Consider the following 16,588-nt stretch of genomic DNA (forward strand, 5'->3'; position numbering starts at 1 on the left):
TCAATATATCACAAAATATAATTTTAATTTTAAGAAAATGACAAAATTCTATAACTACAAAAAAAGGAAAGGTTAATTGATCCTGGACCGAACAACCTGTGCGACTCTCTGGATACCATGGTTTAGTAACTTTTAAAAAAAAATGGCTCTTTTCTATGAAAAGATTTCTGACCCTTGCAGCTATAGATATAGGTACTTTAATTATATTCTTATTCTAAAGAAAATTGTTGTTATTAACATTTTTTAGATCCTAATAACCTCTTTTTTGTGTACAAAATAATAAATACAGACGTATACTAGTTGCCTTTCAAAGTAAAAAAGGTCGATGATTTTTTAGAAATTTCCTCTCGACTATATTCGAGTTGCCTCCCTATAGTTGCAATAAATAAATCAATAAGTGATTCCTACGATTACATTTTATAAATATATTTACATTCATAATATTAATTCTACTGCCGAATGTAATTTTATTGGCCTATTATTATAATATTATTATTTTTAATAATTTTGTATTGTTATTTATATAAATGTACATAACTGTGGGTTGGTGCAAAAAGGGCCAATGACATATTTTGACGAAATTGAGATCATCGGGCCAATCTTTATGTTATATCAAATATTCAATAAGAACATTTTAATTAAAGTATTGGTATAATGTTCATCCTATATCTTGATACATATAGGATACATACCAAGTTACCTACTTAAAACAACGATGTTTAGTATGAAAAAATAAAAATATATCTATAAATTTATAGTTTATTAAATATATGTTATAAATTTATAATAAACTTAATTTATATTATAATTATATAATACATAATTTATCCTTACATAAATGCATCTATTTACGTACATTGCATGTTTTAGTGAAGTTTATGAACCACTATATAACTTAATTTTACATGGGAGGCAACTATTGTGTATAATAACGAACTACCTGATCATCGGAGGCGACCCTTTTTTTTTATTATTATTAAAGCCGCAACAACTATAAGGTTATTGGCATATTGTACAATGTAAACATTAAATTAGGTGCTAGAAAGCATTATGAATAGTAAGTACAATGTAGATTATTTATAAAGGTATAGCGTTAAAATATAGAAGTACAGTATTGGAAGTGCGACCCTTTTTATTTACAATAATGATGGAAGGTAATAATTGGTATATTTTGGGAGGCAACTGTGAACTGGTAGGCGCCAATTTATAGGTACACACCTCAATTAATATAAATACTAAATGGGTAGAACACGATTGAGAACGGCCCTTATCGGCTGTACTTTTTTTAATAACACGGGCGTCACGCGTTTGGGCGAATTTTTAAAAATTGCAATGTGTTTGGGCAATTTAGCATGATGCGTTTGGGCAAGCGATTTTAAAACATTGTAATGCGTTTGGGCGACCATTTTTTTTATTATTTATTTTGAATCCCCTGGGACGCTGTATTTTATCAATCCATTTTCCCTCTTATTTTGACAGACTTGGGACTGTCCGTGAATTCCACGGGTATGATTAAAAATGGTTTGTTTATTTATATGTGCGCGCGTGTAATTAAAAATTAAAATGATTTAGATTTTTTTTAAATTAAGTTAAAATATAATTGAAATTGAAAAAATATATTTGTTTTTTGTTTTATCTTATAAACATTACAATCTTATCTTTCATATTGTGTCCGTGCGTCCGCACTGCACGTAAATCACTTGTTTAATAATATTGAATCCTCATCAGTACTACGTTGAACCTTCGCTCACTAATTATGTCCAATCTAAAGATAAATGATAAACAAAATACGAAAAATGATAATTCCGATCACAAAATTCAAGAATAAAAAAAATATATTGTCTCGTCCAAACACATTATAATAAGAAACTCGGTTAACTCGCCCAAACACATTACTTTAATTATACGGGTAAAAAGGCAATTTGCCCAAACGCAAACCGCCCAATAACACGATTGAGAACGTTATTATCTGCTAACTTTTATGCAACGTTGCCACTTTAATAAAAAATATAAAATATACAATATATTATAGGTATAATAGATATCGATTACTATATTGCTTTGAGTTTTTGGTTACAGAATAAATTTACGGGGAATTAAATTTGATAAATAAAAAATAAACACACACATCATTGTAAAATCAATACATTTATCACTTATTTGTCAGCTCAAGGCATTTTTTTAAGATCAAAATTTAAAAATTAATATTTATTTAAAACATATTTATATTTTTATTTGTCAGTTTAAGATTAAAAATTAAAAAAAATCCAAAATCAAAAGCAAACGTGCCAAAAGCAAACGTGCTTTTCATTATCTTTTATTCCATTATATTTTATAATGGTTGATTATTTATATCATTAGACTTTTCAAAGTCGTTCATTTTATAAACAAATTTAAGGTGAATTTTGTCAAGAAATGCAAAAAAAAAAATAACACAAAACATCAGTTTTAATCAGCGACGTTTCAAAACACCATAAAAAATATGCCTTGGATCAAAATCCCAGCCCTAAAAATTATTACTAAAAGTTAAGATAAATGACAACGTCGCTCGAAAAATCGTTCTCAATCGTTTGATTTTAAGGTAAAAAAATTGTTTCTTTAATCTGCCGACAATCGTTCTCAATCGTGTTGCCAAAAAGGTTAAACGTTCTCAATCATTCAACACCATACTAAATAGCCATTCCTCCAGCGACTTTCCAAACAATAATTTAATGATTACTGTTTTGACATATTAATTCTACCCAATACATTATAGATGTTCTATTTTTTGCAAAACCATGACATTATGACTGTATCAATGCAAAAACTTTAAAAATATACATATAACTTATAAAATACATAATATTTGGTAATATAATACTGCGTGTAAACTATCACTTTACATATTATGTACCTTTTTTCCGGTGTATTATTTATTAACGGAAAAGATTTAAAAAAAACGTTTGTTATAATTTTTAAATATTTTAAAGATACAAAACGAGGTATACACAATAATTTTTCTAGTCATATGAAAATAAAATAAACAGTTTTCTGTTTACTTACTTTTGAACAGACAAGCAGAAATAATAAAAGTTTCGGTGTATTGTAGTATTAACAATATCGTATATCATATATATACGTAGACATAACAACCATTGATAAATACAAAATATATTAAATCTATAATAGTTTCGTAAAAATTACATAATATTATGTGTATAGTGTCAATTTAAAAATGTAATACTCACTTGTCTTATTAGCCTAACCTATAAACGATAGCTGTAATTAATTATAAGACTAAAAATAAACTTTGTTTACTAAATAAAATATAAAACAAATAAGTTGTCTTCAATTGTTCACTTTTTTAATTATCAGTTCCTTCAGTTAGTTCTCAGTTTCTCATACATAGTTAAAAGAGAAATTAAAAAATATCCACAAAAGATAACAAGATCAGTATTGTTTTAACTACCTATCCTTATAAGAGTAGTGTGAATTCGAAACGAATTTTCTAAATAATTGCATTTAAAAATATATAAAATATTTTAATGGGTAATGATCAAAGTTATTTAATTTAGTAAGTAATATAAATTAAGATTGTAACACTTTCTCAGCAATACTCATATGCACTTGAAACAATTTCCACTATATATAAACATACTGACATACTGTAATTGTTCAATGTGCTTTCAAAATAAAACCACTACAATTTAATAAAATAATAGCAGTAGGTTAGCACTATATATAAGTTATGTTAAACAGATTTAACTTACATGCAATGTTTATTTCAATTTTTTGAGACAGTATCGATCCAACTTCATTTTTTGCTATACATTGATAAGTTCCTCCATCGCCATGTTTAAGATTTAAAAGACGGAACGACTGATATTCAGATGAAAAATCTCCCAATTCTTTTCCATCTTTATACCATTTGTAAACTGGAGCCGGGAAGCCTGCATAACAAATAATGACATGAATATCCTTCATTCGTTTATTTAATTTAAGTAAACAAGCGGGTTAGTCATAAAAATAAAATTGTTTATTCTCAGTTATTTTATGGATAAAACTACAATGTACTCATACATTTAAAGTTAGACTAACGACAGTGTGTTGCTTCTATTTGTTAATGTTCACAATAAAAATAATTGATTGCATTTAACTTGCAATAGGTACTGGCTTGTCGAACACATGTATATTTTGAATCTTCTTTTACATATACCTAAGCTCGTACATAGTAAATCCGCAATATTAATATTATATATCCAATATAACCTATCCATAGGTTATTCTTTAATATTATTTATTATTTTAGGCATTGGACTCATGACAGTTTTATTTTATGCAAGAGCCAATAATTTGGATTACCTGCCTATAACCGAGCCTATAACCAAAAGGAACTAGAAAGTAAAAATGTAAAGAGGTACTTAGACCCTACAATTGTTTTTTGTTACATAGGAATTATATATTTAATTAAATCGGACATTTCTATCTCTAAAACGTCTTAAGAATCAATAAAAAACCCTTAATTATTTAAAAAATTAAATCGTAATAATTTTATCAATTATTCATAATTTAGTGGTGATTATCCTATATATGGTCATATGGACCATGCCAAGAGGATTATAATTGGTGATTAATAATTATTTATTATCTACCTATACAATGATTAATTATCATGTGTATAGTATAAATAGTATAACATGTTTAAAAATGTAGCACTATAATGAGTCATTATATAATAATTACTGTGAACATAATACAAATCAAACTTAAAATACCTGTAAATAGCACAGATAAAAGTGAAATATTTTTTAATTATTTCTTATCCAGTAAAAACATATGTGAATATTTCGAGTTTCTAAACGGTTTAATATTCTTTTTAAAATATAAAACAAAATAATTGATTTTGTCAAAAACTGTTTTTGTGTAGACATATTCTAGCTTTCCTAAATTATTTTATTGTTTTCTTGATTATTTAAAAAGTACTGGAAAATTTTAACTTTTGACCGCCAGAATATAAACTATACAGATGAAATTTGCTACAAGAAACCATTTTTGCTAGTGTGTAAACTGTCAGACGATATTATTTTTAAATGATAAACAAATTATAACTAACATAAGTGAGACTGTATATTGGTGAAGTATCGATGTATTTGTATTTTTGAGGTACTTATGGATAGCATTGGGTAGAGTTTTCTTCATTATTTATTTTTTCAACTAAATATGTACATTCTACATCCATCGTAAGTAGGTGAATAATCAGAAATATCCTGAACAACACGTATTATTTTGAGAAAAGCCATCACAGATCCATAAATAGTATTACTAATGAACATCAGAAACTTTTTATTTTAGAGGTGGATATTGATTACTTTGTATGCAAGACTTAGTTTTTAAAGAATTCTTTTTATTTTGTGTGATTATTATAATATTTGTATAAATGGATATATAAGAATATAATATATTATCTTTACAAGTCAATATAATCAACAGATGATTTAAATTTTGTATCTTAAATCTTACTATCTATTTTCTGACTAAACTAGTATTAATCACGTAAAAATTACTGCGTTTAAAACACGAAAACAGATATTTCGGGTTACAAAAAAATGATAGTTTTGTTTTATCATTGGATAACGGCCAGGTTACCTACTAATAAAATGGAAGTAATACTAGTTAAAACCATACTAAAAACGAAATACAGCCACAGAGGTAGTTACAGATTTTAAAATTATTTTAAATTGATGCGTTAATTCGTAACAGGTAACAAGGTAGTAGGGTGTATTACGTATATGGTATTAAAAATGCTAGATATCAAAAGGAGTAATAACCTGAAGTGAGTCTAATATTGTTCAAGGTTAAAGTACTTTTCATCGTCATAATATGTATAAACTGGGTTGTTCACTGTAAAACGAGATGGATAACGTGGGCATCCTTTTCTTTCTTAGAATGCAACGAGACGAGTTTCATTGCAAGTGATGCCACTTTTTTTATGCATTCATCATCGATGTTATATTATATATTAAAGAAATATACTATAGTTATTAATTTATTATACAATTGTACATACTTACGACGAATCAAAATGAAAAACGAATTTCTCAAAAACATCAATAATATTATTTTATCAATTAAAATTTCAACGATATAGGTACTATAATCTATTAAGATTTAAGAGACACCTTTTTGATATTTTTTTAGAAAGAGAATAATAAAACATAGCTTTAAAAAAATTGAAAATAAAACAATTATTTATATGAAATAATGTGATATTTTTATGGGAGAAAATAATGTGACCAAGGTTCAAGAACCGCGAAACTGCATAAAACTATATAAATGTACCATATTCTATTATGTATAATATTAAACGTAAATGTTTGTATGAAATTACATTATAATTTTAATTTATCAATAAATATTAACGTAATGTTAAATAATAATAGTATATTATACTATATATTATATTATAATAATATTTTAATTATTAATTTAATTCATAGTCATTTACCAACTGGCAACAGAAAAGTTATCTTAAACACAAGTAAATACACCCATTGCGTAAAATATTTGATCCATAAAAATACTAATCTTCGTACCACTAAAGTGATGGTGTGCTAAAATAAAAAATAACACACACCCAACTGAAAAATGTATATAAATTCTTTGTTCCGCTTAATAAAGTTAGGTATATCCAATATTTAAAAACAATAGATGATGCTTACTTTTTATAACAACACTATACAATTTTTAAGAAAATAAAATTAACTGCCTTGTACTTAATAAAAGCTTTGTAAGTAACCATATAGAATTTTTTAACAGGACTTTAGTGCTTTACATTTGATATTTGAATACCTATAGCTACTATATAGAAAAATTTAAACGAAAAGACAATATATTCCAATAATGTTAGCCATTGTAGGTGCGAGGTGACTATATGCATTAAAATTTTCATATTTACGTCCCCCCAATAGGTATATGTATAGGTAGTTTAACCTCCCTATACCAGCTAATGTCAGTAATAAATAAAAGCAAAATAAAATAGTTTACAGTTTACAGATATACCTAATAATATTATAATAATCATGAACATTGAAAAATAATACCGTAATAATACTGCATATAAATAGCATATTGTGTAAGAACATTGAATTTTTTCTAAATATCATAAAAATTAAATTAAAAAATTATTAATGTTTAAAAAATACTACATTGGTATAATTATTATTATTATTGTTCAAAAAATGTTCATTGTCTGTAGAAGCTGATGTATTTTTCCTAATGTGTTAGGAACAAAATTTCCCATGCTTAGAGTTCAATTTAATTGTCAAGGATACTCGTATATCCCACGCTAAGAATAAAACCTCGCAATTAACCTGCCCGCGATAATCGTATATAATAGCACATAAAAACAATCAAGTAATAATATGTAGAATTGTATAGTTAAAAACTATTTTTAACACTTTACCGAACACGCAAATGATCGGTGGTATACAAACGTATCATGTAGGACGTAGGTATTCATGAATTAAAAAATCATTTCAGATGATATAAATTGTTTTGTAGGATTTATACATTTGTGCCTATAAGGGTCTTGAGTTTTAACTAACCAACTGTTCTGTAATATGTAATTCAACATTTCAAATTTAATTTTACGCAATTTGTTCAATTTATAAAAACTAAATTGAGTATAAGTATTTACGTCCAGTCGTAGGATATTTGACTTATTTAATTAGGTTATAAAAAAATATGCTACATTTAAAGGCTATCGGGAAATCAATAACATACCTGCATATAGTTTGTTTCTACTAAAGACTTTTTAAGAGTAATAATATTAGTTGTATTCAAATGTTCTTCAATAGGTAGGTACTTGACGATACGTTGATATAAACATTTTAAGAACAGATTGTAAAATTTTGTCAATTAATGAAATTATTTCAATAATATAATATAAAGCTCATAGATAATCAATAGAAATATGTATTTTTATACTTATGTAAATTGATTTAAAATAAATCAGCATGGATATTTTAAATTATCAGTACAAAACTTATTTCGTTCATAACACCAATAGGGTAATTACTAATTATTAATAATATATAATTAAAGTGTACATATTATCTCTACTATGGTACGCCTCGCTGTTAGTTAGAGCGGTTAGTGTGTAATGTGTGATGTATAACATATATTATAACGGCTGAGTGCAGACGAGTATGTATAAAAATACCTTGATAGATGATAGACACAGGACGACTACGTGAGTAACGTAATAATTATCAAAGAAAAATACTATTCCATAATATATCCGAGAAACGCGATCGACGGTGGCAATGTGTTTTTATAGGTAATACAAGAAAGATAAACTATACGTTAGACTGAACCAGTAGACAAGCGGTCTGCGGGCAGGAAATACCGACCGAGAGCCGGGTGGGAAAAAAAAAAGACGTGCTGACAAATTTTTGAAGAGGGGCTTTGGTTCTTCCTGTTAAGTAAATAAGTGGAGTGGCCTGTGGATATTAAGTTACAATGTGACGCCATTGTTTTAGGAAAGCAAAATCCTCTACCCGTGGTTTACATCGTCAACGATCGTGATCAAGAGCCCAATTGTATAGTCAGACAACTTATATCTACTATTTTTTAACCCCAGATATCACACGCATAAAATTAAAAGGACCGGATTAAACCACTAAAATTTAATATCTGTTATTGAAACCAGAATGTACAAATATTAATAATCATATTTATGAATACAGAATAAATATAATGTACCTGTGAGTTCAGATTTTATTTGACCGGTAAACTTGGTTTTAATTACTTGCCTATATTTAAAATATTGTAATAATATAAAAATTATTATAACACATCTTTCGACAACTATGTACTAACTGAAATTTAAAATGTGTAGGTACAATACGAAAATTATCTCATAAGAAAACATGATAAACAAGATTCTATCTGTTTATCTAAACAAAAGATTAAAAATCGTCAAATAAATTTATCATATATATATAAATAACTTTTATTCGAAAATATGAATTCGAAATGTAATTTCAAATTTTTCTTATAACTATTTATGTAATAAACATTTTAAACTTTTAACAATGATATCAATCTATGATATGTTTATATACGTACATTATTATTGAATTATTAAACCCGACGAATAATAGTATCTATCTATAGACAGTAAACTGTAAAAAATAAAATGTATGTACTTATGTAAATAAGAAAGGATTTAATGTCATGTTTATTCCGTTTTAAAATATTTAACCTATATATACGGCTATAGGTACTTAAAAACCTAATAAACCAATCAAATATTGTACGATTTGTACGTATACATTTACGATACGCTTCACGAATTATAGAACAAACGAATAATACGAGTTACTAGTAAAAATTATAACAAACACCCATGAAAATACATAATACCATTGATTTTATAATAATATTATTATAACATAATATTATAAAATCAATGATAATACTATACCCAATACAATGATAACATATTCAACTATTCAGCAGCACAACTTGGATTTATTTTCAAAGACTCATGTTTAGAGAGTGGAAAATATATAATTTATAATGAAATAAGTTCATTGAATAAATAGATTAATACAAAAATTGAACAAAATATTTATCATTTTCTGTATTGATCTTTTTACATCGCTTAAAAGAGGAGCAGCGATTTCATCCATAGGATTTTATATAATTTTGAATGGGTCAAGAAAAATATTGTTATAAAATTATTAATATGAATATACCTAAGTAAATTGAGAAAAAATTAATTAATTGAGATTAATAGTTTTTTTTTAGTTATAGTTATTAGTTATAGTATTTAGTATTTTTACAATTCTAATGAAACGTGTTGAACTAATTTGCAAAAATCACATAGGATCAATTTTCCATTAAGTATATTTTTGATGCATCGTGACTCCGGTTAGTTAAAGAAACTAATCACAACTTATGTGCTACCACTAGTGTTTTCATGCGGAGGGAGTTAAATTAAGCTGATAATCACGTAAAACTCACGGTTACCACTTAGCAATATTAATAAATAAAAAGTGTAGTAGAAGATAGGGAATAAAATATCACCTCTTGGTACACCAGATGACACATTTGTAGGGGGCATACCACACCTTGAATTTTTACCCCATTATTTTCTGAATGCAAAACGAAACAGGAATTGACTGACAACAGAACATACCACTCATATCTCCGCTAATCAAACTTAATATTCCGAGAAAAAAACTCATAGTAATAAAAAGTATTACTCACTGCTTGATCTTAACCTTAACCTCATAATTACTATATATATTTATGTAGGATAAGGTAAACATTTAAATATATATATATATATTGTAGTTATTTGGTGAAACTTAGAACTCTCAAGTGCTTTGATTCCAGAACTCATACTACATTTTGTGCGTAGAATTAGTTAATTTTAACTAAATCTGTAAAAATTATCATTCTCCTAAGTCATAACAAACTGTCCCAAAAACATTCAAGGGTTTAAAACAAATAAATTATTTTTTATTATATTCATAGGATCAAATAAGGGAGGGCTTAGAGGGTATTAGCACCCTCAAATAACTTCGTGTTTATGGAAAAAAAAAATCTTCCTACAAAAAAGAGAATATGCATATGCATTTGGCACCCTTAGTTTTTTTACCCTATGCTTATAATAAATTAATAATTCTGTTTAAAATAAATAAAATATTTCGTTTTCTCATAAACTACATTTACATTTAAAAGATTTATCATATTAAATACAACATAATAAAAGCGTATAGTGACTTTGGTGTGCGATTGCTGCAACCATTTACGCAACGTGATTGAGTGTATGTACCACCCGTTGCCACTAGTTCGCGGATGGGTAACCAACCGGGTTCTTAGTGGCCAAAACCTCGCCACAATACACATGTGTTCCAAGCCAACCGTACACATCCTCACAGTTAAAAAAACCTACTTAAAATGTTTCCACGAATTAATTAATCTAAAAAAAAGTAAAAGTTTATGTTGAATTTCCATAACCGATACATTTTTTAATAAAACAAATGTTGATAGGTACTACAAAACAAAATACGTGATAAAATAAATCATTGAATTGGCAAATGTAAACATAACTACAAGGTGATCTTTGTGGAAGGTGAAAATGGGAGAATTTACCCCGTATAACAACCATTTACACCCCTGTACATCAATAATCTACGATGGAATTTCCGTTGCGATTAAAAATATTAAAAATATTTTGATTATATCGCTCATTCGCTCCATACCATTATAACGAATAATCATGTAGCGCAGTAAAATTATTTTTCGTTAATCTGTCTATATGGACGTAAAACCTAAACCTATTAGACAAAACTTTATAAATAACGTAATCATTTAGACTATTTAGAGCCAATTCAGCTACTTAGATGAAATGACAATATTGGTTGAAGTAATTAGATGCAGCTTAGTGATTATTGAGTCAATATTTTCCTAAAACCCAAAGAGACATCATGATTCATAAGTCAATGACTAACATTCTAAGTTACAATATATTGATATTTGAATAAAAATGAAAATAAACCTCAATATTAAGAAACTGATGAAAGATCTAAGTTTTAATTCAAAAAGGTACTACTGCATTAAATATTCATAATTATTATCACTAATTAACTAATAATATTACGTTCCTGTATTGTATAATATTATATTATATTATTATTTGCTAGTAACCGTATAATTTTAGGCTGGTTTACATTATTTTAAACTTAAATACTTAGATCATGTAGACCCCAGATATTGTTTATTGTATACATTGGCTCTAGCTCATTAAATATCTAAAATATATATAATCCAGTAAACTGAATTTATTTATAAAATGTACACATAAATTTTTATGAATTCCAGTCACAATTTTACAAGTTCACAAACAAAAGTTAAAAGAAATATTTTTAAAACGAATAATATTGATCTAACATAAATTATATAGCTTGTTTCTTTCAAACCATTCAAGTGATAGAAAATATTGAACTGCAAAAGTTCCCCTAAATACTTCCTCCGGAAACCTTATTAATTATTATTGAAGAATGATATAATACGGTTTGAATTACATATTATTATACTGTACAAATTTGTAATATTGTGATAGGTAATAGGTGTATAATTATTATTTATGAGCTTAGAATTACAACTATAGCAAGTAGTAGCTTATATTGTTACAAATATTAATTCATTACAATATTATTCTCGAAAAATTAAATAAATTGATACTTTAGAGGTAGAATAGAATATTATAGTTGATATAAGAAATAATAGCTTTAAAAAAAATTATAATACTCAATAAACATAATATTATAATTAAATCAAAATTATGTTTACAACGAGGTTTACCATTTATTTACGTGGAAATTAATTTTAAAACTTGAGTATCATATCAAATAATAATATATATTAGCTAGGTAATTACACAAAGCTCTTACCTAAAAATTTGATAGAAGGTCAATTTATTCTAATATCAAAACACGACAACTATTTAAACTGGTAAACGGAAATTTGTCAAATTGTATGTGTATATGTGTGTGAAAGACGTTGACAATAATATTCAACAGATACAAGTGGTACGACGTCCTCCAAAGAAGACGCTATACCCATGTGTTTTTGGTCCCGTTTTACAAACATTACCTATATACAACTTGGAAAATGTTGATGCAGAGTACAATTTATTTTATAACATTATCCGTGGTTAATCGTAGGGAATTATTTCGATGTTTTAATTTTGAATCAAGAAATGAGTAGGTATGTGAAATATTCAAATATCGAATAAAATATTAAAGCACAGATAATTTTCTTACTTAAAAAGTTTAATGATAAATAAATTCACTCTATCAAGTCTATCAAAACTTACAGCATACTATTGAAACTATAGTGAACGAAATTTTTTTACGTTGTACGTGAGTAAAACATAAACAACAAAAGCATGGATGGTAACGTCCTCTTCTAAAGAACTATAGGAAGGTTAAAGAAGAATGTCCCAGTTATCAGTCAAAAAACTTAAAAATCGTACAGTTCCTCATAAATTGTTAATGGAAATTAAAAAAAAAATTTAGGGCAAATCCTCAATATGAGTCTGAAGTTAAAATTTTGCCAAATTCATCAAAACCAAGAAAATACACAAACTATTTTGGGATAGAATTTGAGTTAGAAATTCATAAAAAAATATTCTTCGTATATCTAACAATAAAAAATTTTAATCAAGATCTGCCATAAATTTTTTTTTGCGTATAACAAAAAGCTTACCTTAATTTTATTTTATTTGTCATATCAAAGACCAAGAAAAATTGATAAAAGGTTTCTTTTAAGTTGTTATAATAGCAAATGATAAATATAAAAAATGTATAGGCACGATTTTTTTTATTTATAAACTTTTAAAGGGTATTATTTTATTTTATACACACAGTCACATTTTAAAATGCAATTTTTTGGCAAAAATGAAATTAACCTATCATCGTACTAATACCAGTAAAATAAATAATAGTAGTACTATTATAGTACAATACCTATCAAAAAATATGATTGGTAATATTTTTATAGGCTAAAAGTCTGTTTTTGCTCAGAACAGTTTTTTGTATATAATGATTTTGTATCATTGATCTTAAATTTAATACATTCATTTTAGTAGTAGCCCACATGACACTTCATGTACAGCAGATCAGTACACACTTGCTCAGATTTTTTAGACATTTACTTTAATACGATAGGATATTATAGATAATATTAAAATAACATATTATAGGAGTTAGGTAGGTAATACTCTGGGAAATTGTAATTATTCCTGATTTAGTGATTTAATGATTAAAAATTATCATAGTAATGATTTGAATATTTTAATTAATTCAATAGATAGTGTATGGTTTCCAAAAAGATAATTCCAATTAAACATTTGAAATAACAAACAATAATATTAAATAACAATACAGGGTGATTCTTTTATCAAACAACACTCATTATTTAAAAAAGTATTAACTTTTTTCAATTTTTTTTTTTTTCAAAATTGTAGATTTACACTCTTCTTGAATTGTTTATTATTTTTATATTTTTCACCCTTATATTTATTATATACACCACCATCAACTTTTGATTTTCAAATGGTAACCTATACTTCAAATTTCATAATTTAATAAAGCTATTTTTTTAATTAATTATTACGTTAAAATTTTGAATTTAGCGCTAGTAGTTTATGAGTTATAGGTATTTAAAGTTTAGATTGGCAGAGTGGAGTGGTACGGGGTTACCCCGCAAAATGTTTGTCCACTACTCCGCTTGTCTAAACTTTAAATACTTATAACTCATAAACTACTAGTCCTAAATTCGATTTTTATGTATCAAAATTTTTAGAAAAATATTCTGCTTTGGAATATGAAATTAAAAAACTATGTTGCCATTCAAAAAAGTAAAAAACTTAAAAAATGATAAGGATAAAAAATATTTAAAAATATAATTTTTTAATAAAAGCGTTGGGTTTTTAACAACTTGAAACTATGTAAAACAATATTTTGAAAAAAGTCAATACTTTTATAAATAATGAGTGTTGTTTGATAAACGAATCACCCTGTATAAAAATATAGGTACATAGCATAGTATTGCATGAAAGTTATATTTTTTAAATGTGCAAGTATATATTATAGGTATAAGTTATAAGTGTACAACTGGTGAGGAATAATAATAGCGAAAGTTTATCTTATGCAACGGTTTGCAACTATGCAACAATGTCGAGTCTGTGAGTATGATTTTTAGGATAACAACATTAAATTAGGGCTACGAAATACTTTTTTTTGGTCATCAAGTTCAACAAATTAAAATTTTTGCAAATAAAATTAAATTAATTATCTAACACTTATTTGAACATTTTAACCTGTTATTAGAAAAATATTATATTGGCAAAAAATAAAAATGAAAATACCTACCTAAGTAATTTTAACAATACCATAAACGTCGTTCTAAGGATAATTCTATGGGTAGGTATTCTAAACTACCCAAGAGATCTTTATTGAAAATATTATGTTAAATTATACATAGTAATTTGTTGGTTTTTACTTTGTACTTTAGTTTTCATAGCTACAAAAGGGGAATGAGGGAATGGTGCATCAACTTCTACTTATAAAGTTAATTTACAATGATAATAAAAGCCATTACTTAGACTGTAGCTTTTAAGTACTAACAAACCAGACCAAATCATAATAGATAGTTAAATTTAATGTTATATTAGTTATTGCTAAAAAAAATATTTAATGACTAACCAAGAGCTTGACATTGAATTATTTTTGTCTGTCCTTCACCAATCACGTTTTTAGTTGACGTTGGCTGCGTTATGAACCGAGGAGCCTGATAGGATTCTGTGAACAAAAAACAACATGAACTTTGACCACTTGATTTTTATGAAGTCAATGTAGGAAGAACAATGCGTATTACACTTACGACATTCACAACCAGAGATGGTTGACAGAACTAAGACAACTATGGCGGCGAGCGCATAGGTCCTATGCCTGTAAGGTAGACGGTCATTTCTTTCCTCTTCTTCCATTGCGGATCGGGCGTACGGGAAAATCGAATCAGTCGGACGACGAAAAACCGAACTTACACTAAAAGGTAACAATCGTGACGAACAACGGACGAAATTAAAAGATTCGACGACCACGCACACGTAAGTACAACACTTTTCACGTCCTACCCACTGTCGGAATCGCGACACCCGAGTCGGTTGTTTTGATATGTCTCACCACAAAGGCTGGCAGCAGCGGACACCTGTTGCGGCGTTTCAAAAGCCATCTCGCGCGCAACGGCCGTTTGCGCGATCTAACGGTTTTCGGGTGATGGTCGCACTTGGAACGCACGGGTCTGTATCAAACAAACCGATAAATGTGTAATAAATAAAAAAAAAATATTAATAATAATAATAATAACAATAACACTAATGAGCCGATAAAAATGTCTGCAGTACAACAACAACAGATGACGGGACGGTGACGACACGGGTGGCGCAGCGGACGTAATAAAATAATTTCTTATATATATATATATAACGTTCCTGCGGTCGGCCAAAGAATGCGGTTCTCCGGTATACGCTCGGTGCAGTCAGTTTGAACTGCAGAGCGCCAGAGCGTAATGTGTTATTGTGTTATACTAAACACGCACACCGACGTTCACGCGCAAGCGCAGAAACGCGAAACGGTCGTGGCGGGTCGCGGGTGTAACTTGAAACAACGTACGGTTCGGTTAGTCGCAGCGGCGCGACTCAACCACCAAGTACCGACCACGATGAGGTCAGACCCCTACTCTAGAAAGTAGATATACTTGCATTGAATTTTATTGTATTGCAATCATTATTAGTCGGTATGAACCACGGTTATCAGTACCAATACCTGTCACGTGGTAAAAACCAGGATTATAGATATTAAAAAAACGCCATGTCTAGAATATTATATACCCGGGTCAAGGTGGATTTTTTTGGTGATACCTCAGATCTTCCGGAGTGATATGATAAGAGTTATTATGCGGCGGTTACCCTGTGGTTACCACGTGACCAACTTGAGGTGGTGTTGAACAGCAAGTCGAGGGATATTTT

General features: G+C 27.6%; 1 protein-coding gene across 4 annotated transcripts in view; it reads right to left on the minus strand.

Annotated features, from left to right (window-relative positions):
* The window catches only part of sdk (sidekick cell adhesion molecule), a 34,405-nt gene extending 18,185 nt beyond the window's left edge, over positions 1-16,220 (minus strand). The window contains exons 1-3 of one of the 4 annotated variants that reach the window (XM_015519484.2): positions 15,442-16,220; positions 15,264-15,359; positions 3,750-3,929 (exon numbers count right to left, since the gene is read on the minus strand). In XM_015519484.2, coding sequence (XP_015374970.2) covers positions 3,750-3,929; positions 15,264-15,359; positions 15,442-15,547 — 382 coding nt within the window. In that variant the 5' untranslated portion in view covers positions 15,548-16,220. The remainder of the gene's footprint in view (positions 1-3,749; positions 3,930-15,263; positions 15,360-15,441) is intronic. The other 3 variants (XM_015519486.2, XM_015519485.2, XM_015519487.2) reach the window with 3 other exon arrangements.
* Positions 16,221-16,588: the final 368 nt, after the last annotated feature.

This window comes from Diuraphis noxia, unplaced genomic scaffold (genome assembly GCF_037042655.1).
Source record: "Diuraphis noxia isolate RWA-SAM2 unplaced genomic scaffold, SU_Dnox_SAM2 contig0004, whole genome shotgun sequence".
NCBI classification, from domain to species: Eukaryota; Metazoa; Arthropoda; class Insecta; order Hemiptera; family Aphididae; genus Diuraphis; species Diuraphis noxia.